This window comes from Callorhinchus milii, unplaced genomic scaffold (assembly GCF_018977255.1).
Source record: "Callorhinchus milii isolate IMCB2004 unplaced genomic scaffold, IMCB_Cmil_1.0 Scaffold4, whole genome shotgun sequence".
NCBI classification, from domain to species: Eukaryota; Metazoa; Chordata; class Chondrichthyes; order Chimaeriformes; family Callorhinchidae; genus Callorhinchus; species Callorhinchus milii.
This window is the reverse complement of record NW_024704745.1, coordinates 41,868,491-41,893,006: the sequence shown is the minus strand read 5'-3', so window position 1 is coordinate 41,893,006 and position 24,516 is coordinate 41,868,491. Positions and strand designations below refer to the sequence as shown.

Here is a 24,516-nt window from a genome sequence, read left to right as displayed (position 1 = left end):
AGCGCTTTTCACTTCTTCTAGACGTCTCAAAGTGCTTCACAGAATATACTATAAAGTGAGTTGACTGTATATTTGTGGGCAAAACGTGGCAGCCAATTGCGCACAGCAGTGTCCCACAAACAGTCGTAGACTGAAGTGACAATTTTGTTATTGGTCCTTTTTTCTTGAGGAATTATTATCAGGTGTGTGGAGGAAGGAAATTTGCCCAAGGTTTCACCCTGCCGGGAATAGAAGCCAGGTCTCTCGCTTGCAAGGCGAGTGCTCTATATCATTTCCAGTGCTGGACAACATCATATCTGTGATGTTCTTAAATATGGATCAGTACTCAACACAAATCAATTATTTATTTGCTCATGGTGATTTGCTAGGAAAGAATAGTTTCACCTTATGATCTTTCCCTCCCTATGGAGGAGTACTGTATCTCTGCACAACCCCCAAACGTATAGGTTGAAAAACACAACTACTGAAAAAGCATATTTGGATACCAATGCATTAAGTGCGATGACCAGCCAAGTGGTCCATCGTTCATGTTCTGGGTTTTATTCATTAGATATTTTCAAACAAACCACAAGATCCCTCGTGAGAACTGACAGAACTTTTCTGCCAACATGTAATTAAGACTAAAGTGAAACCTTCATTTGTGTTGCTTTGATCAATGTTATAATTAGAGTCCAGCAAAGACTGGTACCCATTCTGGTTGCAGAGCCACAACCATTTTGTGAACTTTTTCCAAACAAATTTCAATGAGAAGGTTTCATTAATCAGAATGAAATAGAGCAGAAACTCCCGTGGCTACTGGCATGCTCCACGATCAATAAAATCATTGCTATTAATGTCTGGTGAGGGTTAAATATTACACCTTTTGGTGTACTATTCAGATGACAAAAATACTTAGAAATTCAATAAAATAATAAAATTCAGTAAAAGCTTGCATTTTATATCGCAATAATTGATAATAATAATCTTTGTATTTGACACAGTGCGTTGTCACGTCATCAAACGTCTCAAAGCATTTCACAGAATATATTGTAAAGTGGATTCACTGTCTATTTTTTTGGCGAAATTAGTGCCCAAATGTAGCAGCAAGGCGCTGGACAATCAAGGATTTTTTACGCGAATTGGGAGTTGGGGTCAGAAGGGGAGGAGGGCAATGGGGGTGGGAGGGTGGCTGAAAGCATGGTCGAAGAGGTAAGTTTTCAGAGAGGACTTGAAGGAGGCGAGAGAGGGGGTGAGGTGGAGGGATTACGGGTAGAGTTCCAGAGTGTGGGGGCAGAGATGCTGAATGCCCGATCGCCAATGGTGGGGCGGGAAGTGTGGGAGACCTGAAGCAGACCGGTGTCCGCCGAGTGGAGGGAACGGACAGGCTAATATGGGGTCGGAGAGGTAAGTAGTCAAATACGTCTATATATATGCAGTCCTGTAGCTCAGTGGTTAGAGCACTCGCTTTGCAAGCGAGAGACCTGAGTTCAATTCCAGGCAGGGCGAAACCTTGGGCAAGTTTCCTTACTCCACACGCCTAATAATAATCCCTCCAAAACCAAAAACAATAATAAATTGGTCATTTTCAATCTACGACTGTTTGTGGGACATTGCTGTGCGCAATTGGCTGCCGCGTTCGCCCAACATACAGTCAATTCACTTTACAGTGTGTTCTGTGAAGCGCTTTGGGATGTCCTCCCGACGTGAAAAGCGCTATATCAAATGCAAGGATTAATATTACAACGTCAAAAATTAAAGCACTTCTCACTAATTACTGTTACTGGATTTGATACAGCACTTTACATCGTTGAGTGGGCTCAAAGCGCTTCAAAGTAAAGTACTGCAAAGTGGGGTGAATGCATGGATTTTGTGAGCAAAGGTTTCCTATGTACAGCAGTCATTTTGCACACAGTAAAATCCTACAACTAGCTATGAGATAAACAACTGTTGGCTCGGACACTAGCAGAAACTCCCTTCTCTTTTTCACAAGTGCCGTGAGATCTTTAACAGCCATCTGAAGAATAGGCAGGCAGAACATCTGTTTGATATCTAAAGCTGCTGTGCTGGAGAGTTAGTCAACATAAGAAACAGAAGGCCAGATGTTGAACCCACAACCTTGTGACCCAGAGGCAAGAATGTTACCAAGTGAGCCACGATGCTGCCTGGTCTGCTGAGTGTTCCCAGCAGCTTCTGTTTTTGTTGACACTTTAGTACTTTAAACTCCAATTTTTTTTAAGAAAAGAGTCTAATTTTAACAAAGATGGAATAATGGCACTACACAGCTCAATCATGCGCCTGTTCAGTTTATCAAGATCTTTTAAGTCCCAGCCTGGCTTGGTGCCCACTGACTGCAGAATCAGATTCGTTCTGTAAAGTTTCACCAACCCACATTCAGTGAGAGGAACCCTCCTTATGATTACTACAAAAATTCTAATCGTAACCTTCTCAAAAAACAACAAAATTACATTTGTAAAGCACTTTCACATCGGGAGAATGTCCCAAGGCGCTGGACAGACAGAGTTTCGGACCCAAGCTGGGGGTTGGGATTGGGGAAGGTGGAGGGCAGGGAGGAAAGCAGGGAGATCGAAAGCACGGTTGAAGAGGAGGGTCTTGAGATGGGTCTAGAAAGAGGCAAGGGAGTGGGTGAGTTGGAGGGACTGCAGGATGGAGAGCCAGAAGGTGGTAGCAGAGTGGCAGAACGCCCACCCGCCAACAGTGGGGCAAGCGAGGCGGAGAAGAAGTAGGCCGGAATCCGCTGAGCGGAGGGAGCGAGCAGGATGGTTGGAAGATCGCAGAGGTAGGAGGGAGCAAGACCCTGGAGGGCTCTGAAGGTGAGGACCGGGATCTTGAACTGTATCCTTTGTCTGATAGGAAGCCAGTGAAGTCGGGCGAGGATGGGTGTGTTAGGGTCGCGGAGCCTGGTGCAGGAGAGGACACAGGCTGCAGAGTTCTGGATAATCTGCAACCTATGGAGGGAGGAGTTGGGGAGGCCGACAAGCAAGGAGTTTGCATAGTCAAGCCTCGATGTAATGAAAGCGACTATGAGGGTTTCGGCGGCCTGCGAAGTGAGACAGTGGCGGAGTTTGCCGATGTTGAGAAGAGTGGGCCATGGCATAGATGTGGGGTAGAAAGGATAGTTGAGGGTCAAACAAGACGCCAAGTTTCCGGACTGGCTTAGGAATGTGCAACCATAAACGGTGATGCTGTCACCACCTGAGGTGTGGAGGCGCTGACGGGAGCCAATCAGGAGAGCCTCAATCTTGTTGACGTTCAACTGAAGAAAATTAGCTCTCATCCAGGACTTGATGTCTGATAGGACAACAGTGGTCCTGGAGTCAAGGGTGGAGACAGAGAAGTACAGTTGGGTGTCATCTGCATACATGTGGAAGTTGACCCCATGACTGCCGATGATGTCACCAAGAGGGAGCACATAGATATTGAAGAGGAGGAGACCAAGGACAGAGCCCTGAGGAATGCCACATGAGACAGTGCGGGGTCTAGAGGAGAAACTGTTTGTGGAGATGAAGTGGAGATGTGAGAGCAAGACCATGGAGGGCTTTGAAGGCGAGGACCAGGTGAGGTGAGGACCGTGCTCGCTCCCTTCGCTCAGCGGGTTCCAGCCTGCTTCACAGGCGTTGTGAAAGGTACGATCTGAACCAGTCAAGGACAGAGCTGTGAAGGTTGAGGTGAGAGGAGAGGCGGTGGATGAGAATAGAGTGGTCGACGGTGTCGAAGGCAGCAGAGAGGTCAAGGAGGACAAGGAGGCAGAAGAAGCCCTGGTCGCGGATGGTCAGTATGTCAATTTGTCACTTTGACCAGGGCTGTTTCTGTGCTCTGGATGGCACAGAAGCCCAATTGGAGGGGTTCGTGAAGGGAGTGGCGGGAGAGGAAGGAGCGAAGCTGGGAAGCAAAAACTCATTCCAGGACCTTGGAGAGGAAAGGAAGGTTGGAGATGGGGCAGTAGTTTGAGAGCAGAGATGGGGTCCAGGGACGGCTGTTTATAATGGGGTGGGAAAAAAGGTATCAATTCTCAGTAGGGCTACTCTCATCTCTGGCTCAGAAGGTTATGGATTCAAGTCCCAATTACAAGGTCACAGCACAGCCAGGCTGGCTCACTGGCAGAACTTGGAAGGGCAGGCACTGGGAGAAGAGCCTCTTCCCACTCACCTCCCGCTAACCTGCAAGCAAAGCCTTAATGGCGAGGATGGTCTGAGCTGTACAAGCAGTGGGAAATCTTTCCAAGCAGTGCTCTTAGTGGCAAGCTGGGCCTAATATTTTCTGGAATTAGATAAGCAGGATGCACTCCTTTTGGGAGAGAGTGCGCATTCCATTCCAATAAATATTTCTGGAATTTCCATGTGAAAGTGGGATGCATTGAATTCTCAATTTGATTTGGATACTCTTCAGCATGGTAACTGGCTTCCACATGTGTCAAACACCTGGCTGACCCCCAAAAAAACAAGTCAGGACTTTTGAGCTCATAGTCTAAGTGTAGTGCTGGGAAGTGCTGTGTTATCAAATGTTATCAAATGACTTTCAGATGAGACATTAAACTGAGATCCCATCTGAGTTCAAGTCGACGTTAAAGATCTCATAAGCATTAGAAACAGAAGTGAGTTCCTCCTCATTTTCTGGCCAACAATCCCCCAGATAAAAATTGATTATTTACCTTATGGCTGTTTGTAGCACATTGCTATATGCAACTTGGCTGCTGCTTTCACCTGAGTATCAAGAACAGTCCTTGTATTTCAGCCAGCTTAAAACATATCAGGACTGACTGACACCCTCAAACAATATTACACATTGTTCAATTAATATAAAATAATTAATTTAATACTTCAGACCGATAAATGTTCCCTGCAGCAGCTGCTCAGGAAGTCAAGATTAATACTGATGACACCTATTTCAGAATTACAAGAGTAAAGTGTACAATCTGTTAGGAGAAGTCAGATTTATGGAACTGCATTACATTTCTCAGGATTAGCTTGTCAGAATTAGTGGTGGAATACTTCCAGGTCATGATACCATTAACACAAGTTCTGTCCCAGTAATGATGAAGGACGTTTATCATGGCTTTGTGGAAACTGAAGCTTTAGTTACAGATGAATGTTCTGATTTATCTGGATGTCAGATTTTAGAAGGTCAAAAATATAGACCATCTAACTCGAGACTGAATTTAAATTACAGCTATGCACAAGTGGGAAAGTCTACAGCAAACTACAGTATCAGGGACTGACATATACTGGTCCTAAAAAAACATGGGATGAAGTTCACAAGATTATTTGATCTGATTTAATCTTTCCAGAACACCTCCCCTACCACTTAAACAATTTTTTGCTGGCACTGAGAAATTACCACCCAAAACACTCAACTCAAGCAACCAGCATTCATGCAAAAAATAAAATATCCTTTGACATAACTTGCTTTAAAATTACTCTTGATCAAATCATTAATTTGACATTCTACACATTCCATGGAAGCCATTTATTTAGCATTTGGATTAATCTAACTTTCTTCAAATGGAAAACCTAAATCAAATTTAGATAAATATTTTGAATAAGTCCCTGCGCCTTGATTTTCACGCTCCTCAGTATTCATTAAGCAGTGGGAGTTGTATTTGAGGCCCAGGCTGATTTTATACATTTTGCGCCTGTTGAAATAACCTGAAACAACCATGATTCAGGTTATTTCCTCAAAGTTTTGATATAATAACGTCTAAAGAATTTGAATATTTACCTTGATGATAGCTTTGCACAGGGAAAGTGGTATAACAAACGAATGTGTCAGTCAATGGCTCTTTCAGAAGGTGTAGAACAAGCAGAATGAAGCAAAGCACTGATTTAAGACAGGCTGACAAAATATTTACAGTGCACAAATCAAAGTCTTAATGAGGAATACAGACAAAATTCAAGAATGTCAAATCCTGCCAAAAAAGGACAAGGAAGATTTGCCACATGAAGGAAATGAACAGAACAGATGCCAAAATGGTCAATACGGTGACATGAAGCAGCTAAACGAGTTGAGTCCCACAATAGTGTTTCAAGCCAATAATCACAATGAAATAAATATCTGGGACGTTCATATCAGTCCAGAAACTACTGATGCTTCATTGTTGCACAAATCACTTTATGAAAGGTGTTGGACAGATAGTCTCTGCACGATATTAAAAAAGTATTGATGATGAACTGCCAAAAGATAAAGAAGTTCAGGAATTGCAAAATAATTAACAATTGAACATCTAGCTGCCATTGATTAGATGTATCCAGGGATGCCTAACATTGATATTTTATATTAAGCTGTACAAAACGATCTGGAACTGAAAATAAAATCCTTTAGCATTGACAAGCATGAACCCCTCAAAACTGCAGTTAGCAGATTTTTAGTATTTCCATCAATATTGGGTTTCTCATATTTATGGGATTTATTGGCTGTCTACAGAAACGGGCAAGTATTCACAATCTGACAGATCTGACACTTTTGATATACTACCTTCCTAAAATGTACAGGGAGAAACATGAGTAAATACATGAAGAGTGCATTACAAACACAGGAATGAAAGTATGGATAATGTTTCATGGTTTCTGTAAATGTTCTGGGTTTGTTCACTTTCAACTGTACACAGGAAATATACAATGAAAATCAAGACAAAAATACAGCAACAGGTTTATAGCAGGATAATTGTAACGTGTAACCTGCTGTTCTATACAGGAGTGAAGTTTGGGCAACCTAAAATGAAAAGCTAAGCACAATTCGTTTAAACTCACAAGATTTGTTTTGTGTCTTTGTTATCAACTGGTTTATAAAAAGCAGATCAACAGTCAAGATGAGAATGACAAGTGGCACACTTCATTCCCTGTGCATAAGAAAGCTGGAAAGAGTCTGACATGGAAGTTTTGAATGACAGCTAAGAAAGAGCAAGTGGAAAGTGACAAGCAAGTGAATGAGGCTGTAAATGATGATGGAGGAAATATATTCAATTATCAGCATTGTGGCTTACATCACACTCCTACTCTACACCTTCCACTGTCTCCAAATTGATTCAGGTGATCATAAGATCACAGTGAGGCTTTGATGAAGAAAGCCACTGAATCTATTTGACCTGAACCTAACAGAATACCCACCCTACCGTCCTTCCATCAACACATCCAGCTTTATTTTAAATGAGTGGTAATCCATTCCAGTTGTTAAAGTCCTATGGATAAATAATTACATCCTGGAATCTCATGCAAAACTCTTATATACCCCAAGAACACCAGCCCCCCCCCCCCACCCCGAGATATCTCTTTTCGTGGCTGAAGAGTCCTCCAGCTCACCAAGTCATTGCTCAAACAACATGCTCTGTGTTGTATAAACCACGTAGGGACCAATGACGTCAGGTATTTGTTTTGATAATCTACATTTTGGCATTCATGTTGACATATCTGTTAAGTATTTTGTAGCCAGGTTGATATAAGGCAGCAGGCCAAATAAACAAGCAATGTTTTATATAATGAGCAAGCTTGGAACCCTTTCCAGGATAGATAATTCCTTTTACTTACTTGCTTTGTCTCTCCATGCTGGCTACCCTGAGATTTTCCCATCGGGAGTTGAGCAAGTTCATCTGCTCCTGAATTTCATTTTCTTCATCTTCATCTAGTTTTCCATCTACAATGAGTTGGTTTCCAGCCTGCAAAATGTTACCCACGCTGCCTTGATGTGCTGTTAGCTCCATCATAAAGCCCTGCCAAAAGCAAATTAGACATATAATGCACGAGATGTCAAGATACAGCAAATACCACACTGAACTCGGTCAGAAAATATGAAATTCATCATTAGTGTATTAAGCTCAAGAATTTACCTCCCTTGGATAGAAGGTTAACAAAAAAAGGTTGTGGGTGATGGTAGTACACTTAGATTTCATTTTTAAATAATTAAAATTAATAGATGTGTTTTATTCTTTCAGGTCATGCACTTACTTCATGGATATGAAATTGCTCCTTGACTTCCTCCACATCATCTGAAACCTCATCCTGAGCCTGTAGTGAATCTTCAGCTGAAAGCAGCCAGGTCAACACCTCCTCCAGTTCAATCTGGTAGCTGTCCAGGTCCACTTCTGTTTCCATCAGTGAGCTTCCAGCTGGCTTATCCTCTGAGACTTCTGAAAGCTACTCAATGTGAAATTAAAGAGTGCTCAAATTGTTCCACTACATTAACTGAATAATCAATGCAATGACACTGTAGATTACAAATCAACTATGACCCCACTTCACTTTGTTACCAACTCTGAAGAACTGGTTCCAAAATTCATGAGCCAATCATACACAAGTAATGTACTAAACTAATGTACATTAAGGAGCACAATTGGACTTAACACATGACTGGCGCCACACAAATCTTTAATTATCTTAGACGTTAAAAAAAGTCTCAATCATTTAAGATAGCTCAGATGGGGGGTGGGGACTTCTGTTGCCAGCAACTAGGAGTGGAGAGACTGGCAATGGTGTCACTGGCAGCTGGACCATGATTCGTGACCTGACAGATATAAAGCTAGCACCAGGCTGCTGAAATCTCTATCCCACTCTCCAATGATGGCAGGAGACAGTGAATCAGGCAAAGAGGAGGTTGCTTCATAAGGTTCAACTACATGGGTCATGCTGATCTTATGGGGCAACAGTATTTGCTTGTGTTTTTCAGGGCCTTTGACAGTTCAGATGGTTGGTGTCATATGCTCAGTGGGACAGGGATCCAGCCATGCATTGTGTGAACAATTGCAGTTGTTACAAAAGCAGAACAGGGCATAATATGTATGGCTAAGATAGATGCTGCAGTGACCATTAAATGTGGCCATTGCAGAATATCAGGTAGATCAGCATTCACACAGGAGGGGGGTAGAAGAGGTTAAAATCTTACAGTATCATCATAGTACTTACTATCCATAAAAGCACAACTTGCCATCAAGATAACGATTTAACTTTTAAAATATTTTCCTTAAAACTGTCTGTAACACCATTACAACATTATTTAACTTATTACATCTGCAACAGATTTAAATTATTCTCATAATAAAATCTAAGAGGAAGAGACTGGATGATGCTTTGGATTAAGTACCCTGCCTTTTCACCTTTGGGACCTCAACTCAAATACATCCTATATTGAGATGATTAAGGAGGCCACTTCTCTTCATTGGCTGCAAAGGACCTTTGTGAAATAGGTTTAGAGTACTGTAAATCTAGTTCTTAGGAGGTATATGCCACAGCATACCACTGCATGTTGGCATAAATTAACTTTTAGAAAACCTTTAAAGATGGCTGGTGCAGGAAATCGAAAATGTCACACTAGCACAGCACAGAATGCTGTTATGCAGCAACAGCTCAGGTACATTAAGGACTAGTTTGCTGCATTTCTTAACAGATTTATTTATTTAAAAAGCATAACTATTACAATTCTAAAAAATATTGGGGTAAAATTCCACTTGGGTCAATATTTACTCCATTAACACAGCCTTGCTAAGTGCTCCAAAAAGCTGCCCCGCCTGAAGGGCACTATATAAATACATGTTGTTGTTGCTGTTGCAAAGCATCCAGAATTTGGTAATTGCTGAATTTGATCTTAACTTTGAAGCTGGTTCTCTGTTATTCTTAAAGGAAACTACAGAAAATTGGCTTCAAAATTAAAACTGTATTTAAGAAATGAATTTTTTTATGTGAAACTTCCCATCACTGAGAAGAACTCGAATATTTAAATGCTGACAATAATTTGATCACTGATTTGACATTCTTGCTTGGGTTGCATTGCTATCCCAGGAAATCTATTGAGTGTAAAAAATAACCATTACTCTAAGTGAGAGGCTGGTGCTGGTACCTCTGTAAGCAGCCCAGAAGGAGGGAACTGTTAATCTATCCATGTGGGTCTTAGAAATCAGGATTAGTACAGTTTGAAATGAAGTACAATAAGTATATTGTTGTATGTTTGTTTTGCCATATATACGTCTATCTGCAACCTAAGAGCAGTTTCACACCACCATTTATCTGCCTATTCCTGCAATGCTACAAAGACTAGCAATAGATATTCTGCCTTCTGAAAGAGACAGGTTCTTAATCCAAACTGTGGTCAAATTCACAAGGGGATTTTAGCACAGCTGTGATCAGTGTTAATGATATAGGACTAGCAGACTAGGTCAGCAAGCAAATCGCTATAAATATAGCTGAGAAAGACAAGATTGTAACGCATACCAGTCTGTCTTGATGAGCACAAAATTCAATAATAAAACCAAGCAAAGTTATATTGGTAATATATATTGGTATATGTATATTTTATATATATTATTTGTAGAGAGACGTATTCTCTCTCTCTATATATATATCTTGGCAAGCACCTTGTAGCATAAATTTATTACCTCCTGCATACTGAATGCTTTACAAGGTAATCAATGAACAGTTCACTCATTCTTGAAACTTATTTAAACCTTTTTTAAAGGACATATCAAAAACATGAACATTCCATTTCAAACCTAATTATTTCCTCGAGAAATGTTTTCCTTCAGGCATCTTTCTGTTGCCAGATAAAGAGGCAACATGAACTAACAAAAAGGTGGGGTGGGCCTCGTTATATTCCTAAGCATTGTTATCACAGTTTTGAATGAGTTTCCATCATCATCAAAGCAAACAGCAGAACAAAAGCCACAATCCCATCTTTGCATCTCTTCAATGTCCCTATCGGTTATAGACTTGACACAAACTGGCAACCCAAACAAAGAACCTACAGTTGTCATTTGTGTAAACATTCACTTCATCTGCTGAAGTACTCCAGAGACTTCACTCAGAGCAAAACACTTAGATTCAAATAGTTTACCATTTTTAGCCTAATTATATTTTGAGCCATATTCAATATTTAAGCACCAGCATTGACACAATATGCTCACACAGACAATATGTGATTCCATTTCAATTTAGGAGACACTACATTTTGAAGTTCAACATTTTGACTTCATTCAAGTTCTCAGTATATGCTTTTTGTTCAACCTGTACTTGTAAAACACTACATACAGGAATCTTTCAAAACATATACATGCTAATTGTTAAATGTGCAGTTCAACAAAGGAGTATCTACCTTCAAACAAATTAGATTGTCACTATTACAAGGCTTTGCGTTCAGTTTCTTCAACAGAAAATTCATATTTACTTGCTTAGTTACATGATTACACGTGTAAAGATTAATAACCCAAAGTACAGACCAATAAACTCTAAACTGTATTCTGTGCAGACACTGCAACAGAACTGTAAATACTATCAGTAATTAATGTACCACTTTAAAGGGGCATGTTGCATAAAATTCATTTCAACACCTCAATGTTAATATTTCCTAACACCACAAAAATATATAAATGTTTATCTTCTGAAGCAAATAAAACATTGTGAAGGTTTAGTCAATCGTCAACTCGTCAGTTCTGACGAAAGGTCATTGACCTGAAACGTAACCCACTTACCTCTCTCCATAGATACTGCCTGACCTGCTGAGTATTCCCAGCAACTTCTATTTTTATTGTATATGGAGAGTATGCAAAGAGTGCAGAACTTTCTCTCCTATTCCTCTGTTTGGGATGCAACAATGCAGAACTAATCCATGCAGAGTTTTTTTTTAATATAAGGAGGAATAACAAAATTTAATGTTTCATTATAAACCTAATTCTTTCCTCAAGAGATATTTTCTCCCATGCTCCTTCTGTTCCTAAAATATGAACTATTTGAATTATATTCTTTGAAACTCTAAAGTGGCAGCTAGGGATGAAGGATGAAGTGAATCAAACATCCCTTGAGTAATTTTATCCAGGGTTAGGTAGGAAGATTCATGCATAGTTTGGTGGTATATCTCTCTTACTGAACATAGGACATATGTGAATAGGATAAATTGTCCAAGTGGACCATGAACTAACTGGTAGGAGATGTGGATCTGTCTCTATCAGTCCAGGGAAGATATACATCTTTGTTCCTTACTAAGACTGATCAGATTCACTCTCACGTGAATGCTGTCTGAGCAACAGAAGCAAAAAGCTCAACACAAGTAGCAATTCTATTAGTCACACATCAGTAAAATGCACCAGTGCTTGGATTCTTTGTTATAATCAGAAATCCCTTTCACATCCCGCAAATTTCTAAAACAAATTGAAGATAAGCATCAAATTTCCCTTTATGAATTATCAGGAAATGGAGAACTGATGCTGAACATATCTGTTTGATGGTTCTCACAAAGTGCCAGTTGTCAAGATGACACAGTTTTTGCCTACAATCCAAGAACTATGCGCAAGCATACTGGATCCCTTGGCCTTGGATCTATTAAGGATTGAATCTTAACTCAAAACCTATTTTTTAGTGTTGGAAATGTACATCTGTTTGGCATAGTATTATCAGAGAACTCAATTCTTGCTCAAAAGATTGCCAGCAAACGGTACTACAAGAGCAATGCATTAACAATGCAGCATCACGAGCCAACAGCAGAAATGGTTGGTTCACAGCATGCCCATAGGACAACATCAGGCAGAATTCAACTCAGGTAGAGCACTGGGTACAGGTGAAATTTTCATCTCAAGGAAAAAGACACACCAGCTGAACTCCTTAGCTAAACTTCAATGTGTGGTCAGTTTTTGTGGTAGTGTCTTGTGTGAGCTATTACATGCCCCTACTGTAGCATATCAAGCTACTGACTCATGACTATTTACCCCACCCACCCCACCAACACCTTTCCCTGTGCAATACACAGATGGGTTGTCTACACAAACGTATATGAAAAATGCAAGGAGTGACAGAGGGTAACTGCTTGGTTTGCAGGCAGTACCAGCAAACATGAATGAATGATCCTGGAACAGCTTAGGCTTCCACACATTTGTAATTCTGCCCACAGCAAAGGTTGATTTGCAAAGTCTGAGTAACAAGTCATTTGACCACCAACAATAAGTCACCAACACAAGAAACTAGTGGCTTTAGATGTTTCCTTTAACAAATCGAATAATGTTGTTCAAGTCATAGTTAAAGTGGTTCAACTGTTTAAGTCACATTTGTCAGCTCAGCAGCTCTGCCCATCCCCATACGAGTGGAAAGCTACAGGCAAAGGAACAGCCCTTCAAATAATATCCCATAACAGTTGATGCACAAACTGTTCTGTACCTAACTTATTTAAGCAAATCACTCTCAGTAAATGTTTGCACCGTGAAATTTATCCCTGACCCCCCCAATTATCCTTCCTCCGATCCCTCACCAGCAGCGCTTTCTTCCACCTCCAATGCATCGCCTGTCTCCGCCAATATCTCACCACAAAAGCCGCCAAAACCCTGATCCATGCTTTTGTCACCTCTCGGCTGGACTATTCAAATGCCCTCCTCGTCGGTCTCCCCTCCATTACCATTCATAAAATCCAGGTCACCAGTACTCTGCCGCCTGCATTCTTACCCACACCCCGATTACCCCAGTCCTTGCCAGACTGCACTGTCTGTCTGTCCCAGAGAGGATCGACTTCAAGATCCTCACCCTTGTCTTCAAATCCCTCCACTCCTCTGCACCCCCCTACCTCTCTGACCTCCTCTCTCCTCACAACAGTGCCCGTTGCCTTCACTCCACCGAGTCTGGCCTCCTCCTTGTCCCCCAAATCCTCCGCTCCACCATCGGCGGCTGTGCCTTCAGCCACTACATTCCGAGGCTCTGGAATTCCCTTCCTCACTCCCTTCGCCTCGTCCCCTCTCTTTCTATTTTCAGGTCTCGGCTGAAGACCTTTCTTTTCGACCTCGCCTTTGGTCACCTTCCTCCTCCTCGCTCGGCCCTGGGATCCGTTATTGTGAAGTGCCCTGAGACGCCATCTGGCGTGGAGGGCGCTATATAAACCCAAGTTGTTGTTGTTGTTGACTCTCCCCATTTCCAAGCAATTTGGAAAACATTTGAGGTCTAAAAATTCAAAGAGATTGAATTGTTTCACAAATTGAACTGTGAAACACTCCATAGATAATATTACCAATGTCCTAACATGACACAAGTTGTCGTGCTTTTCACCTATTACAACAACAACAACATTCCATTTGCATAGCGCCTTTCACATCAGGAGGAAGTCACAAGGCGCTGGACAATCAGTGTTTCGGACCTGAGCTGAGGGTTGGGGAGGGTGGAGGGCAGGGGGCAAAGGATGGTGATCTAGCACAGTCGAAGAGAAGCGTCTTGAAATGGGCCTTGAAGGAGGCCAGGGAAGGGGACGAGCTGGAGGGACTGCGGGATGGAGTTCCAGAAGTTGGAGGCAGAGTGGCTGAAGGCCGCTCACCAATGATGGGGCGGGCGAGGCAGGGGATGTGAAGCAGGCCAGAGCCCGCTGAGCAGAGGGAGCAGGCAAGTTGGTAGGGAATTAGGAGGTTGCAGAGGTATGGGGGAGCAAGGTCATGGAGGGCTTTGAAGGTGAGGACCAGAATCTTGAACTGTATTCTCTGGGTGATGGGAAGCCAGTGGAGGGCTGCAGAGTTCTGGATGATCTGCAGTCTATGGAGGGAGGAGTCGGGGAAGCTGACAAGGGAATTTGCATAGTCAAGTCTGGGTATTATGAATGCATGTATGAGGGTTTCGGTGGCCTGCGGAGTGAGATAGTGGCAGAACCGGGCGATTTTGCAGAAGTGGGGGAAGGCAAAGCAGGTCATGGCACAGATGTGGGGTAGAAAGGACAGTTGAGGGTCAAAAAAAGATGTCAAAGTTCCGGGCTGGCTTAGTAAGGTGGAGTATGCAACCATGGATGGTGATGCTGTCAGCACCTGGTGTGGAGGCACATTCCAGAAAACTATCAAAACAACAACAAAAACTAGCTGTACCCGTTGCAGCTACACTTGCAACCAAGGATCCAATATGTAATGTAGATTGACACATGGACAGACACATTTACTTATTCTTAAAAGGCTTACTTTTTGCTTAGGCATCTTTCTAAAGATAAATATAAATGTATAATTTATAATCACTGGGACGTCCTCCTGGCATGAAAGGCACTTTAAAAATGTTATTTTGTTGTTGCCGTGGTCTAGCTTCATCTGTGTTCTTTATTTTGTTTCTGCCGCCGCTTAGCTACATGCGTGCTCTGAGATGAACAATGTCACAGCACCACAGCCAGCCGCCTTGGCCACCAGGTGTAACGCATGATGCCACAGCGCCACTTTGACTTTGCAGCCATCAGGTATATTTGCAGCGAAAAACACAAAACTGAAATATATTTTAGGTCATAACTCCTGAACGATAGGAGATACACAGGAACAAATATGCCCATGTCACTCCCAGTTTCAAGAGTTTACCGATGAGGTATAAATCATATCTCTATGTCAATCGGTTATTGAGATCCTTCTTGAAGCTCACACAAACAGATGGACAAACAGACAGAGAGACAGACATTGGCGTTTTATTTGTAAAACAATTCGCATGTTGGGAGTCAATGACATCTGCTACTTGTAAGATGGAAAAACAATCTATTTTAGACAAATAAATGCAAGGTACTAGATGTAGAAAGGAAGAATAATAAACATATGTGCTCTGTGGATGGGATAGAACTTGCCAAGGGGGAAACTGAAAGAGACCTAATGGTGGTAGCTGACTCATCACACACTATTTCAAAATAGTGTGCCGTAGCAATAAACAAGTCAAATAGGTTGCTGGGTTATATTGCTAGATCAGTTGAGTTCAGATTCCCTAATATACTCAAGTTATATAGTGTATGGGGTTCTGCATACCAGTTCTGGTTGTTGCGACTTAAGAGGGCTGCCCAAGTCTTAGTGATAGAGCAGAAGGGAAGAGTGAATATGATCCCTAGTGAGGAATGAGCTATGAGCTTAGTTCAGTCTTGAAAGGAGAATACTCAAAGGCGGCCTTATTGGAGGTATGTAACATCTTAAATGGGATTGGAATCCAGAACCGTCTTTAGGATGCACCAAAACAGTAGAATAAGAGATCCAGAGGACTTGAAAAGATATAGAGTTGAAAAGGCAATTTAAGGAAGTTTTTTTTGTTTCGTTCCTCAGTGAGTAATTAATGACAGGCACAAGATGCCTGGAAGAGGGTTTGAGGCCAGGACAGGGCTGCGCTGTAAATCAGTCAAACCTTTCTTACCTCTCAGGGACTCTGGGGAATATCCAGCTCCTGTTGGTGGTAATGTTAAAATCAGCCTGCTGAAACAAACTTAGGATTGTGGTATTAACCTTTACAGCTCTAAAAATCATGAACTACATATTCCCAGTTGGTAATTCCGACTGCACACTTCCATAGTAGCACAATGGTCTACTGTACTTTCTCGCAATGGCCTAATCATCACTGGGCAAACAAGCAAATAATCCTTACATTTGATTGTGCCTTCCACTTTGGGAGGACATCTCTTAGTGCTTCCCAGTATTTATTTACTGTAAAGTGTAGTTATTGTGTAGTTTTTATGCAAGCAAAGTAGGGAGCACTGATAGTATGTTCCTGACTGAGCAGAATTGATGAATTAATTTTAGAAAATAGTAAAAGATAGATTATTAGAAAAATGGAGAAAATGAGGGAGCTAATTTCTTGATTCTGTGTTCATTTGTCTGACCAGGGATGGAGGAGAATTAGAAGAAAAAAATGATTTCATTTCTGCAGCAAATATTGGTGACAATTGAGAAGAGAATTCCATCTTCCCTCACCATAGGGTTCAAATTCTACATCAAAGATTTGGAGCCCTTGGCATAGGCTGACACTGTTGGGGAGTGTTGCATTATTAGATGTGACACCGTTCAGATAAGATGTTAAACCAAGGTCCCTTACCTATGTTCAGGAGGATGTTTCTACGACTCTACTCTAAAAGGAAGTTTCCCCCAGGGTCTCTGCCAACACTGCTTCAGTTAAGTTGGTCATTCATTTTTGGGCTGTTTGTTGGACATTGACGTGTACAACAACAACAACAAAATTACATTTATAGAGCATCTTTCACGTCAGGAGGACGTCCCAAAGCGTTGAACAGTCAGGTGTCGGGGTCCGAGCATTTACAGAAATCTCTGTGAAATGCTTTTAAAACATTTCAACATAAGGCGTTAAATCAAATGAAGGATTATTATCATGTTACCATTATCTATCATTCCAAACATAACTAGATATGCCAGAGGTGGATTTCTCAATGCAATGTTTATGAAGATGCATCTATTAGGCCTCATCTCGTAGCTCGTGACAGCTGGTTAGCAGGACCAACTAGGATACTCATCAGGTTAATGCTACCTTTACACTGTTATTATGTGTGTACCTATACTGTATTCAGATCACACCTGGAGACCCTTCCTCTGACCAGATCTACGGTCACCTTCCCTCTCTCTGTGGCACTGTGTCAAGTGTTAACAAGTGTTAACCCACTGCGTGGGTACCTCCTAGGCTCTTGTACAGTGAGGTACTCATCAGCTGAAGTTTTTCATTGCTCTCCAGGTTTCGAGTGATTCCAGCTGGAATGAAGATTGGTATCAATGTCACCTAGGTGTGCCTGGCATACTGGCAAGGAGTCCTGGAGCTGCAGTGCTCTGTTTTAGAGTGCTAAGCCTTGTGCCTGTGATCCAAGTGATGACTTCTTGATCTTATGTTTATATGCAATATTTTATATATATTATACACACATGTATATTATCGATATATCTGTATGATAATAATCCTTGTATTTGATATAACGCTTTTCACGTCTTCTAGACGTCTCAAAGCGCTTCACAGAATATACTGTAAAGTGAATTGATTGTACATTTGTGGGCAAAATGCAGCAGCCAATTGCACACAGCAGATATGATGTGACTATCTGCCATTTGTGAATATATCCTATTTACTTGGGGAGGACAAGTTTGCAGGGCTATGGGGAGAGCACGGTTAAGTGGGATTGATTTGAATAGCTCTTTTAAAAGAGCTGGCACACACACAATGGGCCAAATGGCCTCCTTCTGTGCTGTATAATTCTATGATTCTATGACTACTGCCGCCCCCTTGATCCCCACCCCTCCTGAATCCAACCTTCTCAGATGCAAACTCTCAACTGACCAGTGACTTAGGATGGCCTCCGAACGTGAAAGGCATTATATAAAAGCAATCTCTTTTTGTTGTGCAATGCAACTGTTTGGGGCAGAGAATTAAGTCCAGAAATGCAGTTATAGTGAAACGACGTAAGGAAATTCTGTAAACGAGAAAAAAATAGCTGAAAAAAAGGTTAAAAATGTAGCATTTCATAACCAAGTTGATGCAAGAGTTCTCATATCATTGAATTTGAAACATCACACTTTCAATCCATCCCATGCCTTTTTGTTGCTAATCAAATTGCAAAACACACAATCACTACACTTTACAGTAAATCCTGTGAAGCTCTTTGAGACATCCTCCCAATGTGAAAGGTATGGTATCAAATACAAGAATTATTATTTTTATTATTATAAACTGATGCTCTCTTAATACATTTTCACAGTGTCTGCCAATCAAACAGGATTACTGAGACCTTGAAAATGGTGGTTTTCTTCAATACACTTTAACATAGAGAAACAAAGCAGGAAAGGGAAATGTGAGGTGTGAGTATAAATATGTTCAGAATTACACCAGCTCAGTGACAATTGAGGAAGGAAACCTTCAACTACCAGTTTCAGTATCCCATTTAATTGTGCTTAATCCTGGAGGAAAAAGGGATCATGGGTAGATAAAAGTATGTTTTTGTTCCCATAATCTTTTGCCGGAAAAAAAGTAATTATAATGTCGTTCAAAGGCTTTCAGTTGATTTCCATTATAAGAGACTGAAAATTAATGTTATTTGAGTGTAATATAACTGAGGTTTGGTCCCTAACAAGGACATGGCTCAGAGAATTAAATGAAGCCGTACCCTTACAGTTTTGAGCAAATTTTATTTTAAAAAAAGTGCGGACAGGAAAAGTTATTTCACATTCTCTCAAATGTCCTGGTCTCAACTGGTTCCAGTTGTTAATTCTGGGTAATGGAAAGAAAAATTCCCTGGGAAGGGGAATAAGGCTATCCTCAAAGATCAATACTTCTGTTGGGATATCAGGTCATTCACAGATACAAGAGGTTGACAATACACACTTTCAGTTACCAAAGGGTATTGCTACTTGTACAGGTTCTTTATTAAGGGATCCATTTCTGAAGCGCTGCAAACTAAAACCCCGTGTGTCATTAAAAATGTATTGTGAGCATGGATGGAATTTCTCCAGCAGCTCAAATTACTTTTCAATACACATTTAAACAGAAATAATTTCCTTTCTTATTATAACCAAATAATAGGTCACTTATTTCAATAACCAGTGTCCAATTACGAAAATAATTACATCACACCATTTCACATCACCAAGCAGTCAATGCTAGTCTGCATCCTTTCCACTTCCTAATTTTCTTATTTACACAAGCCTCATGTCTAATGGCCTTAGCCAGCTTAGAGTCACAGATTGGGTAGAAACTAATTAAATGATTTCTTCAGAAAACAAGTGCAAATAAACTCTGCATGAAAAGTGTTCCCAACAGCTCCTTTTTCAATGCATCAAATCACATTATTACAGCAATACACTTCAGTATAAACAACTGCCTTGAAACAAGTACAGAGTAAGTATTTTGCTTACTATATGCTGCTAGTAGCAGAGTATCCATGGCGCAGGCTCAAGCTTTTGCTGTTGGCTGGCTTTGCACTTCGACTGAACCCCGCCCGGGCAAGCGTTGTGACAGCAGTATAGTGCTTGCCCACTTCGAGCGCAAAGTTGAAGAAACATCTTGCGAAAACTCATCAACATCCTTAATATAACATTCAAAGCAATCTGCCGCTTTTAGATGCCGTCACAATAAAATCCTAGTTAATGGAATTCAAGATACAATCACTTTAATTAAAGCTGCCCATTTCATCTGGTGGTGTGATTTTATTCTATTGTGTACAACAACAATAAAAGCAATAGGATCATAAAAGAACAATTTCCATCCCAGGGCACTAGGCTTTACATACATGTCAGTCACTAAGAGAGACGCACCATAGATGGGTTCATCCCAAAAACACCACAATCTTTCGACAACACTCAGAATGGGAGGAACACGCTAACGGATGCAAACTGCATTGTGCTAAGGGATTCTCAGTCTGTCATCCTTGGCATCAATCCAGATCATGAGGTTTATGAAGATGCACAACTCATGTCATACCCTTAACTAGTCACTACACATGTTGCTATGCTAAAAAACAAGACAACATTCTGGTAGTTCTGGCACTCTGGAATAGGCACAGGTTTGGCCTTGAGCAAGCATAATATAAATTAGATTTTTAATAATCTGCTAACTGATAACGATGACTGATATGCGCATTTCATGCTGAATAGTGTTCCGCAGGGAAACTATAAGCACAAGTTGGAATGAGATTGAGTTGTTTGAATGAGAAATACAGAAGATGATTTCCTATGTGACTGATCAGGCGTACAGCCAGGAAAGGCAATAAATCAGATGTCAGGCACTTGGAAGGGACTCAGTAGAGTGAGAGCACATCACCCCTGACATTCTCATTTATCCCACATGCTAACTCAAGTATTGCTAATGTGTTCCTCTTTAGACAGGGGCAACATAATATGGATTGGGGGGATATTTACAGAGAAAAGGGGAATAAGATTTTCTCAGACTACATATCGTAACCTGTTTTGATTTAACACTGATTTTAACGTTGATAAATGAAACATTTATTGATTTTGTTACATCTTTGTTCAAGCTTAATAACATGCCCAAAAATAGTAGATTTAGAGACAGCAAATTTGGCAAAGGGTATTGGGAGAAGATTATTTACTGGAACATGAAGTAAAAAAGAAATTACTCATTGGAAATAGTGAGCTCTACAACTTGAACAGTGCAGCATGGCAGATTAATCAAGTGGCAGAAGGCGTGTAAGAGCTAAAGTTAGATAATGATATATATCACAGCTGTGCTTTATTCTATAGCAAGATCACTTGATCAAAATGAATCATTGACCCACATTACAGCAGATGCTATGCTGACTCTCTACCTCATCAAGGCCTTTTAGCATCTCTATGGGACCATTTTGTCTGAAAGATGAGCAAGCTGCATCTCTTGCCAATTCTGCTAATGTCACTACCTTTAATGCCATGCAGTCCAGATCTGAAGCCCCAGACCACGGTATTAGATAGTAACATCTGGCACAGGACATTCACAGACCGCTTGTCATATATTTCTACTGTGTATTCAAATGGATTTTCAAATTGTCAGCACGCTAAAGGTCAACAAAAACAACAATAATTTGTATTTATAAAGCACCCTACATGAAGGATGATGGCTCAGAATGCTTCACATTGTTAATGTTGAAGGCAAGAGGGGGAGGTGACCATAGGCACCTTTGAAGAGATAGGCTGTCAGGCCGTTTTTTTAAGATAGAAAAGATGAGACAGAGGGTTAAGTCTAGCTACTTACTACATAATGAGATCCAGACAGTAGATCCTGAAATCCACAACTTTTATGGCCAACATAGTGAAATCTAAATTGCTAAACATGCCTAATTTGTTATTAGAAGTAGGTGGAGGTAGAATTGGGCTCGACTAGCACTGCCCAAGGCAAACATAATACACCTTTTACATTGGGAAGTTGTCTCAAGTGCTTCAGGGTGTACTGTAATGTGCTGTGACTGTCTATTTTGAAGGCTTTCTCCTCATACAATGCTAGATTACAGAAACCATCTTCTAGTCAATCATAGTTAAGAGGTCTCTGCAACAATGTGGAACTTCCACTTCTCACACCAACCATCTGACTAGCCTCACCAACAAAGACTGACATTTAAAGCAAATTAATGATTGAACTATGATTGATTTCACTCTAGTTACCTGTGGGCAATAAATTACCTTTTATTTTTATGAATTAAGAATTTCATTCAGGGTCATGGGCCTTTATATTTTATCTAAAGAATCAGGGTGGATTCTGATCGAAGTCTGAAAGGTTTGGCACCAGTCGCCTCTTCCTGATAGATTTAAAAAATGTCTTTGCTCACATATTTTGTAACTTTAACATACTTGCTGACGGGCATCGAGAAGGTAAAGTTCTAGTTGCTGAATTGTTTTTAGCTCCAAAAGTGAAGGAATAATTGACAATCAAATTTTATACCTTTCCAATTAAAAAGGTCATAAATTTGAACAAAGCTCTAATCACGGTTCTTGCAAACACTGTAGACAACTGATGTAAGTACAAACAGTGAAGACCTTCACCCAAGTTAATGGTTATGGTATCCAAAATCAATTAACATAGGATATATATGAAACGGTGAATTGAACTCCGCCTCCCACCTCCTGCTTGGAGTTTTAGAATACAAAGACCACACGCATTACAGTAATTAACAAACTTCAATCTGACAAAGCACAAAATCACAATAATCCTCAAAGGCTTCATCATTATTCATTCTCTTCAATGTTAATTATTGCTTTATAATTTTGTATAGTTAGGGGTTTTATTATAATGTCATTACAGTAATGGATAAAGCCAATGGAAAGCAAGAATGCTGTCAGTGTTAAAAGCAGGAGAAAAGAAGCACATTTATAGAGCATGCAGTGATGACAGACCTCTGGAGGGAGATGCCTCCTTTTATGGTCAGGCAACATAACGTAAGCGGCTTGTGTGTAGGCACAGCTTTTGTAGCGTGGTTTAGAAGGTGAAGGAGTGCGCACGGGACCTTGTGCAACGGAGACTGTGATCTAAAAGAGGGGAAATTAGGAAAAGCAGACAAACATTTTGGAAAGGAATACAGCAAATACAGACATATAAAAATGTAAACGGACTAAAGAAATCTGACTGTAGGCAAAATGACACACAAAAAAAATCAAAGGTATCTACTCTGTTTTTTTTAACAAGCGACAGTTCAGTTTATTTACTTTTAATTTTTTACCCTAAAATTCCTCCCCCCCCCACGAGTTCTGCCACTCCCTCTACTTGGCCCAGGTAAACCTCAACTATGACTAGAACCTCCCTAGGAGTTGTCCTCAGAAGGTTAACATGACAATTTATTCATGAGTGTTGTGTTCGCGCTTCCCTCTTTGAACTGATGTACTTCACTTCTGCACAGCACTCCATCTGGCGGCAAGACTCCTGAGATAAATGACTCACTCCTGGATCCACCAAGTTATGCTTGTAGGTATAATTTTTCTGATATCAATTTTACTTCTCTAATTTTCTCTCTCCCTTAAAACATTCGACACATTTTTTTCTGCTGATACTGGGTTACATTTCCACAGGCTCTGGTGTCCTCTAACATCATGTGAGGCTTGCCAACAAGTGTTGGCGGACTAAATGACCTCAGGGGGCTTCACATCCGCATCCTACACGTTTGCAACATCCAACAGCAGCTTCTAAATTCAGAGATTCTGAGCAGGAACCGTAGCTGACCTGACTCTCCCTAACCAGGGGGGCACTGAGACGCCAGGTGTTTCAAAGACACAAAATATATCAAATAAAGTGCTAAACAATTGATGAAACTATCTTGTATACAAATGTGGCCCATTAACAGAAAATTGAAGCTCATTGTGATCTATGTAGGTTTTTGAAAAATTATCATCGATTTTGTGCTCATAAGACCTTTTACGTAATCTTTTTAAATGCAAGTCATTCAGAGTTCTTGATACACAGGCAGAGTGATTACACTTCCCACAAAACTGCCAGAGCATTGAATGTGAAACTTGTTTGCAGTGATCATAATTTTAAACATTCCCTTGAAATGTTTGTCAGAGGAACTGCTTTTGAAGCGACACTGTCATATCACATTTGTTGATTCTTAAGCTTGTTCAACTGAAGATAAGGTCAGGAATTACTAGTCAATGATGTGCTGTAAAAGAATACTCCCACCATCTTGAAAGTTTTCAAGGTGGCTCTCACTTGTTCCAGCTCAGAATCATTCCATGTGAAAACTGGCTATTGTATTATCCAATCTAATGGTGAGGAACAAAACATGACAAACCCATGTGAAAGCCACATCATCCTGACAACTGAAACGGTTACCCTGACAACCAAATGTGCAGCCAAGGCCACTGGGGAAACTAAATAAAAAGCAAAGAGGCAACCAGAATAACGTGGGTAAGCACTGCAAAATGGCTTTCCTTCTAGAAAGCCACAATTGTAAAATCACTTACAGCAAAGCAGGTTTTAGAAATATGCAAAGCATTCGTAAAAAGATTATGATTTTTAAAACAAAAATTATTTTGATTGGTCTAGACATCTGAGTGCCACACACCAGTCTTTTGAGTAGAAAGGTTGGGAGAGCTGCCTCAGTGAGTTATCTTTCTATTTCCATGTCTTCCTGTGGGTGAAACACTTACCTCTGACTGAGATTAATAGTAGTTCATTATGAGGGAGACATTCGGGCAGTTCAATATTTAAAGATTAAAAGGAAAATACACTTTATTTGCACCGTTTTGTTCGATGGTGTACAAATATTCTGTGGTTACAGCTATGAATACCATAACTTCTACTGTGCTGGGAGGAAGCACTTCTACTGTCAGTCGCTTGCCACATTCTAGTAAGGCTGCCCATCTTGACTGCCATGTGCTCTGCATGTATGAAA

At 40.7% G+C, this 24,516-nt stretch overlaps 1 protein-coding gene across 1 annotated transcript in view; it reads right to left on the bottom strand.

The window, feature by feature from the left end:
- The window catches only part of LOC103186406 (dystrophin-like), a 775,626-nt gene that overhangs the window by 554,619 nt on the left and 196,491 nt on the right, over positions 1–24,516 (bottom strand). Inside the window, 2 exon segments of the mRNA XM_042334068.1 lie at positions 7,518–7,699; positions 7,935–8,123. Of these exon segments, the coding sequence (XP_042190002.1) occupies positions 7,518–7,699; positions 7,935–8,123 (371 nt within the window).